Source organism: Narcine bancroftii, chromosome 1 (assembly GCF_036971445.1).
Source record: "Narcine bancroftii isolate sNarBan1 chromosome 1, sNarBan1.hap1, whole genome shotgun sequence".
NCBI lineage: Eukaryota > Metazoa > Chordata > Chondrichthyes > Torpediniformes > Narcinidae > Narcine > Narcine bancroftii.
The window spans coordinates 215,366,274-215,386,407 of NC_091469.1; the positions used below are offsets into that span (position 1 = coordinate 215,366,274).

Genomic DNA, 20,134 nt, shown 5'->3' on the forward strand with positions numbered 1-20,134 from the left:
ACGTCAAGGGCACAAGAGAAGGTTGTAGCAGGCCATAACAGCTCCTGATGATTGCAGGTGCATGGTTCCTGCCTAGAACAGTTACCCACTACTCACACTTCTGAGTAATCAGGAGCAGGGAAAGTCCTCTGGCATGACCTTGAGACCTTAATAGAGCTAAGATTGCTACTTGCTCATCAGAAACTGGATTCTTTGTGGTGTCAGAGTCCAACTCATCAGAAGCACAGTTTACTCTCCGTTGATATGCAAAGCTGTCGAGCCACCTAATGCTGGGCCAGTAATGATGAATGCCAAACTGTACAAGGCAAGTTCAAGGCTAAAGGCAGAACAGGGAAAGTACATCCAGATGAGGCTATTTATTGAGAGTGTTGCAATGGCAATAAGAATTGAAATAAGAAATGCCCTGAAATGCAAAGTGTGTGAAATACACAATGAAAATATATTTTTATGAATAGTCCAAAATGAAGAGGAGGTTATAAGTCCACAGAGGGGATAGATAAAATGAGCATTGCAAGGTCAGGATTTGTGTCCAATTGAACAATGTACCTGGTGCCTAATGAGATGATCTCTGGGGAAGAAAGTTCCTTGTCATGCATATAAGGGATGTTCTATCCTGGACTCACACCACCTCCTCATTAGTCAGGAAGGTCCAGCAGTGCCTACACTTCCTAATGAGACAAAGGAGGGGAAGTCTAATGGCCTCCATCTTGACAACCTTTTACAGTACAATGAGAGTGCCTTGCCTGGCTGTATCATTGTGGGGTATGGTAGCTGCAAAGCATCAAATCTGAAGTCCATTCAGAAGATCATTAAAATAGCTGAAAGGATTACTGGGGTCTCTCTTTCCTCTATAGATGACATTTACTGGGAGTATTGTCTAAATAGGACTCAAAGAATTATAGAAGACCCATTCCATCCAGTTCCCACTATCGGGAATAACTTCTTCTCCTAGGCTTTGAGACTGATGAGCAGTATTCTGTAATCGTAAAAGTTATCCCAAATATTTATATATATTTATTTTGATTGGGCGGCATGGTCAGCGGAGCAGTTAGCACAATGCCTTTACAGCGCTAGCAATTAGGACCGTGGTTCGAATCCTGCGCTGTCTGTAAGGAGTTTGTATGTTCTCCCCGTGTCTGCAGGAGTTTTCCCTGGGGGCACTGGTTTCCTCCCATCGTTTGAAACATACTGGGCGCTATAGGTCAACTGGGTGTAATCGGGCAGCTTTGGATCATGAGCCGAAACGGCCTGTTACCGTGCTGTATATCTACATGTAAAATTTTAAATTAAGTAGTTCATAATATTAGAGCTGAAGAAGTTCATTCTGGTTTCCAAACTGGGAATAGTCATGAAAAAAGGGTGGTTCTCTGTCTATAATTTCTTGTTTAATAAAGTGCTTTGTTAGTTTTAACTTACCAGCTTCTTCCAGTATCACAGGTGCCAGTGATCAACATTAAGGCCTGTGGGATGGGGGAAGTTTGATCAGGATCAAATGGTGAAAATCACAGGGTGGATGGATCCAAAAAATGGAAGATAAACATAGGAAAGTGATCAAGCTGTGCACCCCACTCTGGCACAGAGCTCTGACAAACACAGCTGACCCTCCTGGGATGAAGCTGTACCTGGAATTACCTGGATTTCTCTATGCTGAAACTTAAAAATGAATTTCGTTGAATGCTGAAAACTTTTCTAATCTGTGATTTAATTTTCATATTTTTAGAGTTGTTATGATACAGCAAATCTTTGAAATTAATTATCTTGTAAAAAGCAAGTTTTATCCATTTGGAGAAATGGAACTTTCAATATTGTAACAATGTTTTGTATTTATTTGTAGATAAAATTAAATGTGAAATAATCAAGTTACAGCTCACATCTAGTGATTCATTACATCTGACCAAATCAAAACCAAAGGAAATGTTGTTAAGATTTTAACTGATGTAATCATATTTGCACAGGAAAGATAAAGGAATCACACAACATCAAGTCACTATGAAAGCCAGTAACTTTACTGATTTGTCTGCAAAATACAAATTATACCTTATTTCCAGCGAGAGAAACTTGAATTTTCCCATAAAAATTTTCACTACAGACAGCTGAATTAAGTCCCTTGAGATACATAGATGTAGTTTAACTTAGTTATTAACATCTTTTTGTCATCAAGTGGCGACAAAGCCCAGCTTATGCCGCTGTGAGTCTCTTTATTTTTGCTGCAAACGTCCACATTTCCCCCATTTACAAGCAATCATTTTGTATTTACTATTGTATAATGGAAACAAATCCTCAGAAAAAAATAACAGCAAACCAGCTGGAGCAATCCAAGTATGTTTCAGGTCAATTATATTAGTCCTTCTAAAGTAATCCAGGGTTTCAGTTTATAAAAATTCCTTCATATAGAGCACCAGTACCGTATTTCAATGGCTAATTAACTGACCTCTTTGAATTGTTTTGAGGTATGGATGAATATGAGGTATGAACAGGGAAAGTATATAATACCTGAACAAAGGAAAACCAAAAACAATTAGAAAAGCATATTTGCAAAACTGTGGCTAACTGGATTGCTCCACATCTTTGGTTAAAATATTAACAAAAGCCTTTATCATTACTCTGCACTTGAAGCACACTAAATAAACTAAATAAATATTTGATTAGTCTACCCAGAACTTTGTAGTGGCAGGAAACCAGCTTCAGATGATAAATGCCACATTGTACACAGTGGATGCTGCAAACAATAACAGTTGAAGCACTCATTTCATTTTTTTTCAGCAAAAGTCTTTTTTGAGCAACAAAGTGGTTACAAGAACACTTTTAAAAAAAGTTGTTAATTGATTTCTAATAGAGCTAGACCTTCAAAGCACATGTAATGGAAATGACAAAATGGTGGTGTATGTTTTAAGTCCATTTCTTGCATGAAGTTTTTATCTTAAAAAAAAAGACTATCATAATGGCAAACTATAAATAAATATATTGTCAGACTTTAAAAAATAAACTTTCAAAAGTATAACACACTGAATTTAGTTATATAGCTGATTTTCTTCTGAAGAATACCTTTTCTGAATGCTGTTTATTCTGATGGCATGACATTTTTTAAAATTGTGTTTAAAATATTTTGGCAACATTGGGGCATCCCATTTATAAAACTCTGTCTTATAGAGGTAGAAGAGTGGATTTTGCAGAATATTCTGTCAAAGCTGATCTGGTTTGCTGATATTTTCACTATCTCAGCTCTTACTCTATGACATCCTGCTGGCTCTGATATGTCAACTCAAGTTTCTGGCAGCAGTAATGTATTGCATACATTAAGGTATCAGTAAATGACTTTGCTCTCACTTCTGCACAGAATAGTAACAAGCTTTTTGATGTTCAGGAGTTTTATAAAACAAAACAATAACTTAAGTGCCCCCAAGAAAGTGCCACTGACATTTTTTTTGCCTCGCAGTAAAGAACATTGCCTAAATCAGTTAGCTAACTGGTTGTGTAATGAGAATATATAAGGGGCTCTGCCCCAATAGTTCTTAAAACCACAGTACTGTATCATTATGTGCTAACTCAGAAATAGCTCTGTGGTTAAACAAACAGCAAAATTATAACACTTAGATAACAATGAGTAGAGGGGTGTAGGTACAGAAAGGATCGACCAATTACGAATGACATTGTGCTTTTCAATTCACAAACAATGTAGATATTGATCTGCTGTTTGCATGATATTACATTTTTAAATCAATCATTTAATTTTAAAATTATACTTCTTTAAAATACTGTGAGGAATATGTGGCTGCCTGACATTCATGTATATATACTGAGTCATTAGAATTTTTTTAATAACACACACACACATTACAATGAATAGGTGACATAAAAGTGGAATTGAACTTTTAAGTTTGAGTTAGCTTCCAAACATCATTTAATCTTAAATGGATCAGAACAAAATTAAAAAGTATATGAATCAATTGTGGTTATGTTGTGGGCAAGGGCTATGATCAATAGAAGTTATATTTTCTTTTACAGTCTTTAAAAACATACATTTTATGAAAAAATGTAAAATTTATTAGTGACAAATATCCATTGTTACTTCTTCAGATTCAAAAACCTCTGATTAAAAAAAAGCTACAAATTCAAATAAACCAAAATAATTGCGCCAGGTAGTCAGACTAGGCCAAGAATAGACTAGTACTTCTGCACAAAGCTGTTAGTGACAAATTAATAGCTGGATGCCATGCAACAAAATTAGCCTCAACATTCGGATTCATCAGAAATAACCCAGTAGCCAAAATGAGAGGCAGCCCCAATCCTATCTACACTTTAGATTCCTAAATAGTAGCAAAATTTAGAATACATACTAAATCCATCATCCCAACTGGTTAACCTTGTTATACTGAACACAGCTAACTTTGATTCTGCAAAAAGGGTGCGGAAGAGACCGAAGAATTTTGTTACTTAAACGTGCATATGCACAAATACACCCCCCCCTAATAAGATGACCAAAACAATGTTTGCTATGACCATAATTAATATATATTAGAAAGCTATACACAAGCATGTTAATTTCACAGATTTTAAAAGATTTTCTTAATCTTATTTTTATATAATTAGAAATACACAATTCAAAAGCAAAACTCTACGAAGAGAAAACAGTTATCTTGGTTAGCAAAGCGTGAATTTTTTTCATGGCTAAGGGTAGTACTTCCATATGAAGAGCCCAATTCCATTAATTCAGGACTGTTTAAAATACCTGCAAAGCTATCTGGAAAGAAAAAAAACATTTTGGCTTGGGTAACTACAAAAAGCCACAAATGCTTTGCAAACGTTTTTCTTGCTTTCATATGAAAATATAAGCAAAATGTAATGTACATTTTTTTTTCATCCACTTAAAATGTTCAACAGACCCAGAATTTGGACTTCACCACCTATTAATGATATTCCATTTTTTTTGGCCAAAGTATGGCTGTCTGTTCAAATACTTTGATCCATTTTATTGAGTGCCATACTCTACTGATATGCCTTTGTTGTTACGTGCAGAAATGTCAATGGACCAATTTGTTGTGTTGAGAATGGTCACCATATTTCTGGGTCTGTCAACTGCCTATACATATATTTTTTTTTAAATTTTGTTGCATCAGCTGCTCTTTTTCTTTCAGCAAAGATTTGCCAGTACTGGCATACGATTCCTTTTAATCTGCTATTTACATGTAAATACGTTGAACCTGCAACATGACACTATCTATTGTAACATCCATTTTGCAAGGGAGCACAGCAATGAAAAAGAGTTAGCAGTTAAATCTACATTGTACAAGGGTTTTCTTTGTACAGCTCAAGTGCTAAAGCTGTTATCTCAGCAATTTACATTACTTTATATCACTGAGGCAAGTTAAAAGTACTTTTACAAAACAGAGTACCTGACTTATTTTTCACACACTGCACATATAATGTAGAACTCCCCCCTCCCTCCCCTGCCCTGTAATGTAGCGCACACACACACTGCAAGAAAAAAAGATCACTGAAGAATCTTATCATGTTGCCCATCCTTCAGACAGCCTCATCCGCTTGACAGATGGACTTTCCGTTTCGTCTGGCGAAGGTCTTGTAAGTCCGATGGGAGAGTGGAAGTCATTCCTGTGATCCTCTCGGTCACTTCCATCATAGGAACTGCTACAACTGCTCAGACTATCCACTGGAGATCGCCCTGCATCGAGCCTTGAGTGCTGTGGGTATCCCAAGGGTGTATGGGTGCGGTCTCTAGGAGGAGAAACAGGTTCTGACTTGATGTTGAGGCTTTGAGTAGTAGGCAGGGAGAGATTTGAACTCTGAGATAAGTGAGTGCTAGTACAAACTCTGTAGAAGGAAAGCAAATCAGTTACAGACGGAGGTGGGCTTGTGCCCCCACCTGCATACATACAAACAAACATGACCAGACACCCACACGTACATACATATCTGGCAAGGGCTTGAATTTTCAAAAAGTTGTGCTTCTAAAAGGAAATTTTGACATGGTTTTAATTTTTCCTAAAATTTTGAATCAAAAATAATTTTTCATTTTTAAAAATAATTTCACGCTAATTTATTTAATAGCATAGAAATGTCCTCATTAAAGGAAGTGCTAATAATAAGCACAGATTAATGTAAAACAATTTAAAAATGATCCAAAACTTCTGTATGTCTGTTAGTATAAAGAAATTTCCATTGCCCATTTGGAGTCTGCTCATGTCTTTTTGTGAATGGCACATGTTGTGATGTGCAGTAATTTTATTGATTGGAGCAGATCATGGACAATTAAAAATCTGTTACTGAAAATTTTAATAACTTTACTTTGTAGGATTTGAAAGACCAGGGGTTAGAAGGAAAATCTTTTCAAATGGTGTGTCTCAGGGACCATTGTTGTTTGATCTGGATGACAATGTGATAAATTGGATCAGCAAATTTGTTGATGACACAAAGATATGAGGTGTTGTGGACAGTGAGGAAGATTTCAAAGCTTGCAGCTAGGAGAATGGGCCAGTAAATGGCAGATGGAGTTTAATGCAGACAAGTGTGAGGTGATGCATTTTGGAAGAGCAAACCAACGTAGGACATGCACAGTAAATAGTAGGGTATTGAGGAGTGTGGAGGAGCAAAGAAATCTGGGAATACAGATACATTGTTCTCTGAAGGTGGACAGGGTTGTAAAGAAAGCTTTTGGCATCTTAGCCTTTACAAATCAAATTACTGAGTAAAGGAGTTGAGATATTATTTTGAAGTGGTTGAAGACATTGGCGAGGCCAAATTTGGAATATTGTGTGCAGTTCTCGTCACTTAACTACTGAAAGGATATCAATAAGATTGAAAGAATGCAGAGAAGATTTACTAAGATGTTGCCGGGTCTTCAGGAGTTGAGTTACAGGGAAAGATTAAACATGTTAGGACTTTATTCCTTGGAGTGAAGAAGAATGAGGGGAGATTTGATAGAGGTTTACAAGATTATGAGAGGTACAGACAGAGTTTTTCCACTTAGATTGGGAGAGATAAATATGAAGGGTCATAGTTTTAAGCTGAACGGTGAAAGGTTTAGGGGTAACATTAGGGGAAAGTTCTTCACTCAGAGAGTGGTGGGAGTGTGGAATGGGCTGCTATCTGATGTGGTGAATGTGGGATTGATCTTCAATTTTAAAAACATTTTGGATAGATTCATGGATAGGGGAAGGTCTGGATGGTTATGGAGTGGGAGGAGGTCAGTGGGACTAGCAAAATAGTGGTCAGCACAGACTAGAATGGCCTGTTTTCTGTGCTGTAGTGTTCTATGGTTCAATTAGTATAAAATACAGTGGTTCCAATAAGTACAAAATCGAAAGGATATTATTTGGTCCAAGGCACAGCATCAGCAGATAATGGCAGCTTTAAGGCTACATGTCTGCGGTTACATTTGTACCTGCTCTACCCTCCCAAACTAGATGCTGAGCAAAATATATACCAGAATCCACTATGGCTCCACCCAAAAGATAACTACTATTTCAGAAGGATGTTGGTGGGACTTGAAGAGCAGAGTAATATGGAAAGGTTTAATAGGTTAGGATTATTTATTCCCTGGAGCGGAGAATGAGAGGAGATTTGTTAGAAGCATCCAAAATTATGAGGGACATAGGTAGGATAAATACAAGCATTCTTTTTCCACTAAGTTTGAGTGAATCAAGAACTAAAGGAAATGAGTTATTGGTGAATGGTGAAATGTTTAATGGGAGCATGTGGGGCACGAAGAGGTAGGTGAAAGTGTGAAACAAGCTGCCAGCAGAAATGGTGGATGGGGGCTTGATTGCACATTTAAGAGAAGATTGGATAGATATATGAATGGGAGGGGTAAGGAGAGCTCTCAGGTAGATGGGACTAGGTGGAATAAATAGTTTGATATGGGCTAGAGGGCTGAAGGACCTGTTTCTGAGCTGTGACGTTCTACGGTTCTTTAATTCTACTGTGCGCATAATATGTATCAACTCCAAACTATTTATACCATTAAAAAAAACCAAATGCTCAAGATAATTTGCAGGTCAGGCAGTATGTGTGAAGAGTCACATTTAGCACTTCTGGTCAATGGCTATTCATGAGAACCAGAACAACCTTTCCCTATGTAATCTGTTACAAATTTTTGTTTTATTTCAATTTCTAGCATCTGCACCATTTGTATATCTAACTTTTCCCAGTTGTGATGACAAGTGCTTGTCCCAAAACGGTAACTCTATTTCTCTCCTCGTGGATGCTGTTCTACCTGCTGAGTACTTCTAGCAGTTTTTGTTTTTATGTTTTCTTTGTCACTTATGCTCTGAAGAGTTGGGGAAACTACTTGACAGTATCATTAAGAACGGGAACCTCAATGTCAATTTTGATGGAACTGAACTGAGTATCTGATGTCGGGCATGAGGTGCAACTAGATTTAGAGACAATGACCCAGTTCTACTGTAAACATTTAAAAGTGCAACACTGAAGAGAATTACAGTGAAAATTTGTAAGGTCCAATGAGATACCATTATTAGTTACTTATATTCTGTAATAGAGATATCAAATTTCTGCTGATTGAAAAATCTGCCTTTGATTATAAAATTAAGGTTGGGGATCTGGATCTTTACAAAAAGTCCAGGTACGACCTATGGAAGGCCACCTCTGAAGCAAAGTGGCAATTCCAGAGGAAGCGAGAGATGGAGACAGATACGTGCCAGCTATGGCAGGGAGTGCAGGCTATTAATCCTACAAAGCAGGGGCAAACCGTTTAGATGTCTGTGATGCTTCGCTACCCAATGAGCTGAACACCTTCTATGCCTGCTTTGAGAACAAGAACCAAAGTGCCTATTAGGATCCCTGAAAGGGCTGAGGCCCCTGTGATATCTGTCTCTGAGAGTGACATCAGAACATTATTCAAGAGGGTGAACCCTTGCAAGGCATCAGGCTCTGACGGTGTACCTGCCAGGGTACTGAAAATCTGCACAAACCAACTAGTGGGAGTGTTCACAGACATTTTCAACCTATCATTACGGCAGTCAGAAGTTCCTGCCTACTTTAAAAGGGCATCCATCATCCCAGTAACCAAGAAGAGCTGCATCAATGACTACCGCCCAGTAGCACTAAGATCTACTGTGATGAAATGTATTGAGAGACTGTTCATGGCCAGAATTAATACATGCTTAAGCAAAGATCTAGACCAACTGCAACGTGCCTATCATCACAATCGCTCCATGTCAGATGCAATATCATTGACTCTCCACTCAGCTCTGGATCACCTTGGAAACAGCAATTCATACAAATGGCTGGTCTTCATAGTCTACAGCTTGGCCTTTAATACCATTATTCCTTCAGTGCTGGTCAAGAAGCTACAAACTCTAGTCCTCTGTACCCACCTATGACTGTGACTGTGTGCCCAGGCACAATTCAAATTCCATCTACAAATTTGCCGACGACACCACAATTGTCGGCAGAATCATAAATGGCAATGAGGTAAGTGTACAGGAGGGAGATCGATCAACTCGTTGAATGGTGTATTGACCACAACCTTGCGCTCAATGTCCGCAAAACCAGGGAGATGATTGTGGTCTTTAGGAGGAAGTCAGCGGAAAACGACCCAGTCCTCATCGAGGACTCAGTGGTGGAGGGGGTCAAGAACTTCAAATTCCTGGGGGTCAACTTCTCCGAGGATCTGTCCTGAAGCTCCAGGTTGAGACAATCACAAAGGAGGCTCGCCACCGGCTCTACTTTGTGAGGTGTCTGATGAAATTCGATATGTCACCGAAGACTCTAATAAACTTCTACAGGTGTACTGTGGAAAGCATTCTGGCTGGTTGCATCATTGCCTGGTATGGAGGCACCAACTCTCAGGACAAGAATAAACCCCAGACGGTTGTTAACTCAGCCTGTGACATCACGGGCACCAGACTTCACTCCATCTAGAAGAGGTGGTGTCTTAAAAAAATCAGCCTCTATCCTCAAAGATCCCCGCCACCCAGGCCATGCCCTCTTCACACTGCTACTATCAGGGAAAAAGGTACGGGAGCCTAAAGACGAGCAAGGAGAGCTTCTTCCCCACTACCATCAGATTCCTGAATAATCAATGAAACAAAGACACTGCCTCACTTTTCATGTACTATAATTTTTATTTGTTTATAGTTAGGTTGTAAGGTGATCGTAATCTGAATGTTTGCACTACGATGCGGTCGCAAAACACTGAATTTTATGACTTGTTCATGATCGTAATTTTTTATTCTGATTCTGAAATTGCAGCCACATCAGTGGTTATATTCATGACTTGTAATGTCACATAGAACTCTTAAACTATCACAATGTACCTTAATGGACATACATGGAAGAATTATTTTGGTCATGATGTCAAAATAAAGAATATTAGACAAAAATGATATTCTTGTGTTCATAACCTTGTCCATGATTGCACGAGAATGTGACAATTAAAGGAGTGGTTATATGGTTTTACCATCATACCACAATGCAGGTGCTGCAGGCAAGTTACATATTTATTGCCTAAAGACAAAGAACTGCTGATGTTGTTTTATTCATTTACTGAAATGTCCTGAAAGAGATTCCCAAAAGCAATTCTGGTCAACAATTTGGTAATTTTCAGTCATAGGATGAAAATTACAATTATTGAGTGATGGGTGTCTTAATGATCTAACAGGTAAGTACTCGATGACTTTCTCAAGTTTAAATTCTAGAGTTAACAGTTCATTCATGCAGATTTGCTAAACAGTTACACAACAAGTTTGAACATGAGTCTTAGACTTTGATGAAAATGACTGGCCTCAGGGATTTCACCATGAATTCAAACACGTCTTTCAGATTGAAGCTCCAAGTGATATCAGGTGTGAGTCACTCACCACTTAAACTTTTGACTTGAAAGACCTTAGCCTCGGTATCTTGGAAAAACTCCTTGGAATGGTACACTCAGGATGCAGGGTGCATTTCCCATACTTCAAAGGGGAAGCTCTGACACATTTTCTTCAATTTGAATGACAATAGTGAGCTGCAATGCATATTGCATGCTCCTGGGTCAACTGGGTGAGGAAGGAGGGTAAACCTCAGAGAGGGTTTTGATAGTTTGAGATGATGAAGTTGTAATAGTTTAAAGGAATTTCCATATTAATCAATTCTGCATGTTTCTGCTGTGACAGAATATGTTGTGTTTTATATTGTATATAGATAGGATTTTGGGAGATAAATTGGGGCAGATTTTTTGGTGTAGGTCACATTCAAACACTTCAAAACAGATCTCATTTAAACTATAGGAGCTCTGCTCAAGCCAGGCAGTCTGGCTCCAAAGGCCTTTGCAAAAGCTTTGGGGAATGTCCAAGGGAATTCACTATGGATTGTTGTTTTGAAAAAAACTCGGAGAAGTAGGTTCAGAGCTGCAGTCCATCTGAGTAGAGGTCGCTGTTCATGTGGTTTTGCAAGCAGAGAAAGTAAAACAGGCTTTTCTCTGAGAGAGAGAGAGAGAGAGAGAAAGAGAGAGAGAAAGAGAGAGAGAGAGAGAAAAAAAATCAGTTCTGCAGCTTTTACAGTTCAGCTGCAGTAGCTGGGACTGGAACAGGACAAGCTGGCAAGCTTGTGGAAAAACCCCATTTGGAAGATGGGTTGTGAGTGCTTAGTTCAGCCTGGTCAAAGCCCTTGTGGTCCATACAAGAGGAGAGGACTCGCTGCATAATGTTTCACTTGAAATAAGAAAAACGAAAAGGAACTCTGTGGTGACCTGAAAGAAAGAGGTTATCATCTGGAAAATCATGACAAGGCAAGTTTCTTCGGCAAGATACTGATGTGGCTTATTAGAAGTGATCAATTTATGTCCAGCAAAGAACAAATCTCTCTCTGAAAACCGACAAGAATCTTCCTGAATGGTAACCATTTACCTTTCAAGCACCAAAGCCTGGTGAACTTCATAAATGGAAAATTTTATGCATAGTATAAGAATTGCCTGCAACCAGTGAACTTGGATGAATGAGAAGTGAGATTGGACTGCGAATTAAAGAACTTTTCTGAACTTATATACATAATACATACACGTGCGCTTAGAAGTAGAAGGAGGTTCTGTTAGGTTAAGTAATAAGATAAAGTTTGATCCTCTTTTCATGTTTAAAGATAATTAAAAGCAACTTTTGTTTAAGTAACGATTTGTCTTGGTGAATATTTATTGCTGCTGGGTTTTGCGGTTCCCTGGGCTCATAACATTGCTTCATACAGCTATCTTTTTATCACAAAATAATTTGTTTTATTGATGAAAAAATCAATTTACTGAGCATTTCCAAACTGATCCGATTTTATTATTGTTTATTTTTTAAATTATAATTTTATTGATATTTGAAGGGTTTTACTTTTATCCTATTCTTTGTTTTCCCATTCTGACTTGCTTTATTGCCAATCATGAAATATTACAGCTGCATATCTGCAGATGATGTCACAACACAGCAGAAAATATTCTTTCATACATATTTAAATACTTGAAACCATACAGCAATATACATGTCACAATCACTGGAAGTTATTTTTTCTGTTTCAATAGCTAAATAATGATCCATCAACTATTTTGTTAATTTCCTTTGCAATTGCATTTCAGCCTCTTTAAGATCACATCATAGTACTATACTGCCACTAGGTGGCCAGTCACTATTATGCATTCTTCTACACAATATTAAAAGTTACTTAACTCCTATTTAGTTTTAAAAATTACAAATGATTAAATTCTGAACTCTAATATATATATATCAGACTTGAATCACACCTGAATCTTAGGCCTCGACTACCCTTGGATTCAACTCAGTTTTAGCTATTAGCAGGCCTGACATTAATCATGATAGAACACCTCGTTTGGACCACTGTATATTTGAGACTTATGAGTTTGAAGTTTCTCAACTTGCCCAATGCAATAGTTCAGTGGCATGATTTCACATTCCTGTCTACTTACAATAACCACCCACCTATAGTGAGAGATATTGAAAGACCTTGTGAGGAAGAGTTCCTCAAACCTGTGATTTTACCATGTACAAATGAGCCATTATTTTGAAAAAGTCAACTCCAATATCTGATTCTTTCACAGCAGCAGCACTCTCTCCTCTGAGGGTCTTTGTATATGTTAATCATTTCTCTTTCCTCTGTACTGCAGTGAATATAAATTCTACCCATCCAACCTTTTCTCACCCTTCCAGGTTTTGATCTGGTAAATTTTCTCTGAATGGCAGTCAAATCATTAAAAATTCTTCCTTAAATAAGGAGACAATACTGTACACAGTGCCACTGATGTTTGACATCATCAAGATCCTATAAAACATGAAGCGTAACTTCCCTCCTCTTATATGCAATTTTCCTTGCATTCAGAAATCAAGGCCACGATGGAGGTGATTTTCTCATCAGAAACAGCCATTGCCGCATGATTGTGACAGTGAGATAGGTTGCAGCAAGTATTGGCCAGGAATTTAAAATGTTAAAATGAATAATGCCACTCACAAATAAATTAATAGTTACTAGTGTTTCTCCAGTTTCCTCACATAATGTTTAAGAGATTATATTCAGGTTGATGCACAGAGTAATTTGGGTGTCAGTACCAATTAGCTTTTGATATGGGCAACAAGGTTTCTATTTACATTTTCCACGAGCCTCTAGTGATGAAAGGTAACTCAAATGGAGGATTTGCAAAGTTCAAGTTTGCTCTGAAGATATATATTTACATGAAAACAGTTAATGGATTGTGGGAGCACATTGGAGTAAAGATCAGGTTACACTCACAAACCACCAAATTATTCTCAGCTTCTCTTAATCTTTTCATAAATTCTTGTTTAATTGTGAATTAATGTCAAAAGCATATAATTATTCATGCAATATCTGGCATGAAAAAAATAACTGAATATCCCAAACACTATCTGAGACCCTACAATAATCCACACACATGACTCTTCTCAAAAAGCATTAAATAAAGCTTGCAAAAATCTAATATAAATGCTCTAGCTTAATGGTTAGAATATAGTGCTTTTGGACCGAATCGTGACATTCTATTCTAAAAAGCTGAAGATAACTCACTTTTCCTAATGAAATGGGTAGAATTTATGATAATTTGTTTGGAATTAAATGCAAATATCACTCTGGTGGGGATAATGAATGGTCCTCATTCTGCTTGTTGCTGACTCAATTGGCAATTAGAGAAAGGAGGAAAGTTTAGGGGTAATTTTTTGTTTACACCCAAGAGTTTTTTTGGGTACCTAGAATGCTCTGCCAGGGTGGTGGTGGTGGAGGCTGAAACATTAGGGGCACTTAAGAGATGGAAGAAAAGTATAGGGTTATGAAGTAGGGAGGGTTTAGTTTTCATTTTGGTAGGAATGTATAGGTTGACGCAACATCCAGGGCTGAAGGGCCGGTACTGTCCTGTGTAACGATAGCTAAGATCTAAAAAAAAAGTATTAAAAAAACTTAAACATCGTAATCTTGCGGAGAAACACTTTTGCAATGTTCTACTGTGATTATAGAAGCATTAACAAGTTGAAATAAAACACGTTTAGGACATTTGTTCCTGAATCATATAGGACAGCAACACAACTCTATCCATGTATCAAATACATTGTGAGGATGAAGTGATCAAATGCATACATCATACCAGAAGATTAGTTCAGTCCCTAGATGGAATGTACTTACCCCAGCTGACTTAGAGCTGAATGCTGCATGTTCTGCAGTTGATGCTGCTGCCAACCAGTCATCGAGCCCAGATGGAGTGCATTGGCAGTATTAAACCCAGTGAGAGATGACAAGTCAGCACTACTAAGGGAATATTCTTCATTGTGACGTTGGCAGGATCCAAATAAGAGGAAGAAGCAACATTAAAATCAATAAATGTGCTGAAGTTCAGAATATATCATTCAGATCATTGATCAAACAATTAACTTTGAATTTTCTACACGTCTTCAATACCGTGGGCGGCACGGTCGATGTAGAGATTAGCACAACGTCTTTACGGCACCAGCGATCGGGACTGGGGTTATAATCCCGTGCTGTCCGTAAGGAGTATGTCCGTTCTCCCCATGTCTGCGTGGGTTTTCCCCCAGGGGCTGCAGTTTCCTCCCACCATTCAAAATGAACATGGGGTGTAGGTTAATTGGGTTTAAATAGGGTGGCAAAGACTCATGGGCCAAAATGACCTGTTACCGTGCTGTAGTCTAAATTTAAAATTAAAATTTAATTCAAATTGTGTTTGATCATCTGAAACAAAATATTCAGTTTGGAAATAATAATAAGATATGACTTATTGGGACAACACAAGTGCTGACAGAAATCAAAGAATCTTATAACCAGACATGTTCACAGAAAAGAAAATGGCCATTTGCTTCATCATCTGTGCCAACTGTGAAGCAATTTAAAGCTACTTTCAATCTTTTTCAATGACCACAGTATCTTCCTCTGCTTTTGACACTTATTTATTCTTTTTTTTATTAGACGCTGAGGCCTGTGGTCTGCACTGCCTGCGGCAAAATATTCCACACTCGGACTGTCTGTGCAAATAAAGTTTTTTTGAAACTTTTCTCTGTATTGAGTTAATGATTTTTTAAAAATAAATGATTTCATGTCATACACATTTATACTTGAACTGTCTTTTTCTAATTATCCCATCACATTTATCATTTAATAAAAAGATTATTTTCTACTCTAGCCAAAACAGCTCCAGTCTGAAGATGGTTCTTATAAATAGATGTAAAATGAGGTGCTTAAGCAAACTTCCATTTGAGCAGTTCTTTGATTTTCTTCCCAAAATTTATTACCTCAAAGTTTTCCCACACTAATTTAGATGTTCCATCCTGTCAACTTCGCTGTTTAATTTTTAATTCTGCTTGTGTTAACTTTATTTGGCCAAATTTGAATTCTTTGGTCGGAGAACACAAACGATCCTAGCTAATCCTCAGGCACATCTCTTCAAGCCTTTCCTATCTAAAGCAATAACAATCAATTACAATCACCAGAGTACTTTCTGAAATCTAAAATTCAATATTTCCATTACTTTCCTTTTACTTAGTTTGACATGGTCTGTTTTTATTTATTCCATGCATTTCTGAATGTTTACAAGTTTAATCACATATGATAGATTATGAGATTATTTAGAATAGGTGCTAACATTGTTAGTTTAAAGCCTACCCACTAATTCAGCTGTTTACTTCAGCAAAAAAAAATTGAAATTATGCAATTTAAATGAGCCAGGTCAACTGCTTATTTGGTATAAAGATGACTTGAGTAACAATTTCAATTAAGTGAAGGAATAGCAAGCAGACTATATAGTGTCTATTTCAATTTCTCTTTCTTTATGAACATTAGACTGGCTCTCTTCATATCAAGAAGGGTCCGAATTCTTGACAATGAAGAGTTGCAGAGGCTAAAATCACAAGAAGCATTTGAAAAGGAAATTGATAAAATTTTTGAAAAATCGAGGAAAATACTATATGAAATGGCAGGAAAGGCTTAAGAGGCCAGGTAGACGATACCGGTTCTTATTTTCTGATCTATTTTGTCTGAAGCCTGAAACTTTCTGTAGGCTAATTTTGAGTACCAAGGACTTATCTACTGAGTTTTATCTTGTCTAAGATCCACTTCCTTTTGATACATCTAAACTTCATTCTATATTTCCTGAAGGACATCTACATTATTATTTTGCATTATCTAAATATTATCTTCATTTAAGTTGCCAAACTAGATCTTCATACTTCAAACTAGGTTAGTATACTTTCACAGTGCACCTGCAGAAGTTTGATGGAGAAAAAGGGCTGGGGGAAATCAGTAAAAAAGAAAATGAGAAGAGTGGAAAACAAGGTTTGGGGAGAGGTTATCGAAAATTATAGAATTGATGTTAACGCCATCTGGTTTGAGACTGCCAAGACAGAATACAAGGTCTTGTTTATCTAATTTGCGTATAGCCTCAAATTCACAGTAAAGAAGACATGTCAGTGCGGGAATAGGAAGTGCAATAAAATGGCTAGCCACTGGGAGATCCTGGCTATTGTGTTGGATGGAGCGAAGGTGCTTGGCAAAGCTATCCCTCAATCTGCATTGGTCTTCCCAATGACCAATAATTGTGATAGATGAGCAAACATGCATCTCTTACTTTGCTCTGCCTCTGGATTCATTGGAGTCCAATGGTGGAGCCCAATCTTGTTGAGGATACCCAGCATCTATGCTACAAGAGCTGATACTTGGAACCTGTGTCAGGTGAGATCTAGCGTAGGATTTGTGATCCCGTTGACTACTTTAATAGAGTTGTAGTGTTGTGAGTAAGAAGGCAAAGAGGAAGATATTTCGATCTTATTAATTTATTTTGTTACAGATTAATGCCATTAATTTAGGTAACTTTTAATTAATATTTAAAAATTTATTTCATTTTCAAAATATTGCCAAGAAACAAGAGGACAGGTCATTTCTGAAGTCACAGTGCTCTAATCTTTGGGCTAGCAGGATCAGTCTTCTGTATCTGGACTTGTTAAGAATGGGCAGGGGGTGATGAATGATTGATTATATGGGCCCACGCCAACAAGTTCTGGCAAAACAAACAGTCAAAAAATGATTCCATTGTATTGTGTCTCCAAACTGAAATTCATTTCTTCAAGGCATGTGAAAATGCTTAAAAGTGAACGATCTTGGAACTATTAGGCCACAAAATTGATTTGAATTGTGCTCTTATTATATTATTATACTATAGAAAATACATGCAAAATAAACTTTTGCAATTTGCAGTTGCTAGACTGAACACTGCTGCAGAATTGATTTAGATTTGTTTATTATTGTCATAGGTACTGAGATACAGTGGAAGATTTTCTTTCTTATGCCACTCAAAGGCGAGGAGAGAGTAGATTTGCAACACTTCTCGCCAGATGAAGTTCTTTCGATATTTTACAGTAAACTTCCCAGATGTGTTGAATAAATAAAGCAAAAGAAAAATATAATAAAACACAATGCCCAAATTTAGTTGTCTTTTGGTATAAGATTGGTGCGATTAATTGCATGCAACAACAAACTGAATTTAAATATAATCCTATATGTTGTAAATTATCTCAAGGCATTTCTCAGGAACATAATCAAAGAAAAATGAACACATATAAACTTGAATTTCTAATGGGATAGGATGAATTGATGCTGAAAAAAAACTACCAAGTTTACATTGATGTCAAAATATGCCATCTTTTTTTCAGGTGTAGTGAAGCACGAAAATTAGGCACTAAAAAATAGGTATGCCTATGAAGCAACATAATTTCCATTGCATTACTAGAGGAAGTTCATGGTAAGCAACAAAAACAGATGGATGCCGATGGGAATTATGTTGCAGCTTATGTAGATATTTCAGAAAGAATATCGAAGGGTATTTACTAACAATTATAAAGCGATGGGAATTACCTACCAGTACCATATGTGGTGGAAATGGCTGAAGGGTATCCTCCCATCCCATGGCCAGGTAAAGTAGGTGTTGCTACGGAAACCACTGGTGTAGCCAATGACTGCGCAGCTTGAGAGTTATTTATTCGCTGATTCTGGAATGAAACAAAATTTTGATATTTGAATATAATATCAAGACTAGCTACACACCCTTGTAATGAGATCAAAAGAAAGAGCTGAAACACTAAATTACACTTTTCAAAAATAAAATGAAGAATTTAACATTATTAGTCTTGGTAAAAGTCTTCAAAACCTATCATTTACCACACTTCAGGAGACAAGATGTTCCCTAGGTAACCAATTACATCAGTATTTCTATAGTAACCAGGTCAGCATCCAATAAAGATTTGTTATTGTGACAGGTGAAAGACCCTATGGAAAATAGCTAGAATAAGTATGATGTCCCACTATTATGTTTCTATGAAAAGAATTGTGGATTTCAGTTATTGTTCTCAATGGGTACTATAATTTTGATGATAATTGTGAGCGCAAGTTGTAAGTGCAAATATTTGTATAACCAGTAGGTGGTGGTGTGCTACTTCAGATCCACAGATCTTTAGCACAAAACCCACACAATATGTACATGACTTCCCACTTGACATCTCAAAGATCAAAGCATTTTAAAGAAAAGATGATCAAATTGATAGCTTTTGGTAGAATAATATCTGATATCTATTCTGATAGGTTATACTTGTCCACATCTTAAACTAACATAAAACAGACTTTTAATTTTCATGAAAACCTACTAAAAGTCTTTAAGAACCACTCATTAGTGAAAATGGCCAGAGGTTACTAAGTTCATCGCGTAACTAGATACTTGTGGTCGAAACTTCCCTACTAATCAATAGGTAGCCTGAAACAATGGGGTTCAAGTCTAGACTTAAGCTCAGAGCCTGAGAGATTCATTTACACGCTCACTATGTGATATACAAATCGATCACCAGCATAAAAAGATAACATTTAGAAGCAGTACTATGCTGATTTACATTAAAACTCATGTGCCAAAGTGGGAGCTGACCCAGTTTAACGCAGCTGGAAACATTTTGCTGGGTAGCAGGAAGAGAATAACATCAGCCCAAAAAAGCCACACTTCCCATGGCAACGAGACTGTCATCCAGAAGTAATGACTGCTGGAAAGAGAAAAGAGCGGGGGTGTGGGGGAAGAGAGAGAGTGAGGAGAAGGAGAGAAAAAGAGAGGGGAGAGAGAGAGAGAGAAGGGTGGGGAGAGAGGGCAAGGGGAGAGTCAGGGCAGGGGGAGAGTCAGGGCAGGGGGAGAGTCAGGGCAGGGGGAGAGTCAGGGCAGGGGGAGAGTCAGGGCAGGGGGAGAGTCAGGGCAGGGGGAGAGTCAGGGCAGGGGGAGAGTCAGGGCAGGGGGAGAGTCAGGGCAGGGGGAGAGTCAGGGCAGGGGGAGAGTCAGGGCAGGGGGAGAGTCAGGGCAGGGGGAGAGTCAGGGCAGGGGGAGAGTCAGGGCAGGGGGAGAGTCAGGGCAGGGGGAGAGTCAGGCATGCGGGGAAAGAGGGCATGCGGGGAAAGAGGGCATGCGGGGAAAGAGGGCATGCAGGAAAAGCGGGCATGCGGGGAAAGAGGGCATGTGGGGAAAGAGGGCATGCGGGGAAAGAGGGCACGTGGGGAAAGAGGGCAGGAGGGATGGTTAAAGAACCCTAAGAATTAGCGACAACCATTACACCTTGCAGGGTTCTCTTATTTTCCAGGTCTTACTCTGTCTATT

General features: G+C 38.0%; 1 protein-coding gene across 10 annotated transcripts in view; it reads right to left on the reverse strand.

Moving 5' to 3' along the window:
* Positions 1 to 1,984: 1,984 nt before the first annotated feature.
* The window catches only part of mef2cb (myocyte enhancer factor 2cb), a 270,409-nt gene continuing 252,259 nt past the window's right edge, over positions 1,985 to 20,134 (reverse strand). For 7 of the 10 annotated variants that reach the window (XM_069890549.1, XM_069890557.1, XM_069890576.1 and 4 more), the window contains 3 exons: positions 18,371 to 18,500; positions 14,635 to 14,770; positions 1,985 to 5,829 (listed from right to left, as the gene is read on the reverse strand). In XM_069890549.1, coding sequence (XP_069746650.1) covers positions 5,508 to 5,829; positions 14,635 to 14,770; positions 18,371 to 18,500 — 588 coding nt within the window. In that variant the 3' untranslated portion in view covers positions 1,985 to 5,507. Of the gene's footprint in view, positions 5,830 to 14,630; positions 14,771 to 18,370; positions 18,501 to 20,134 lie in introns of those variants that run through there. The other 3 variants (XM_069890591.1, XM_069890585.1, XM_069890596.1) reach the window with 2 other exon arrangements.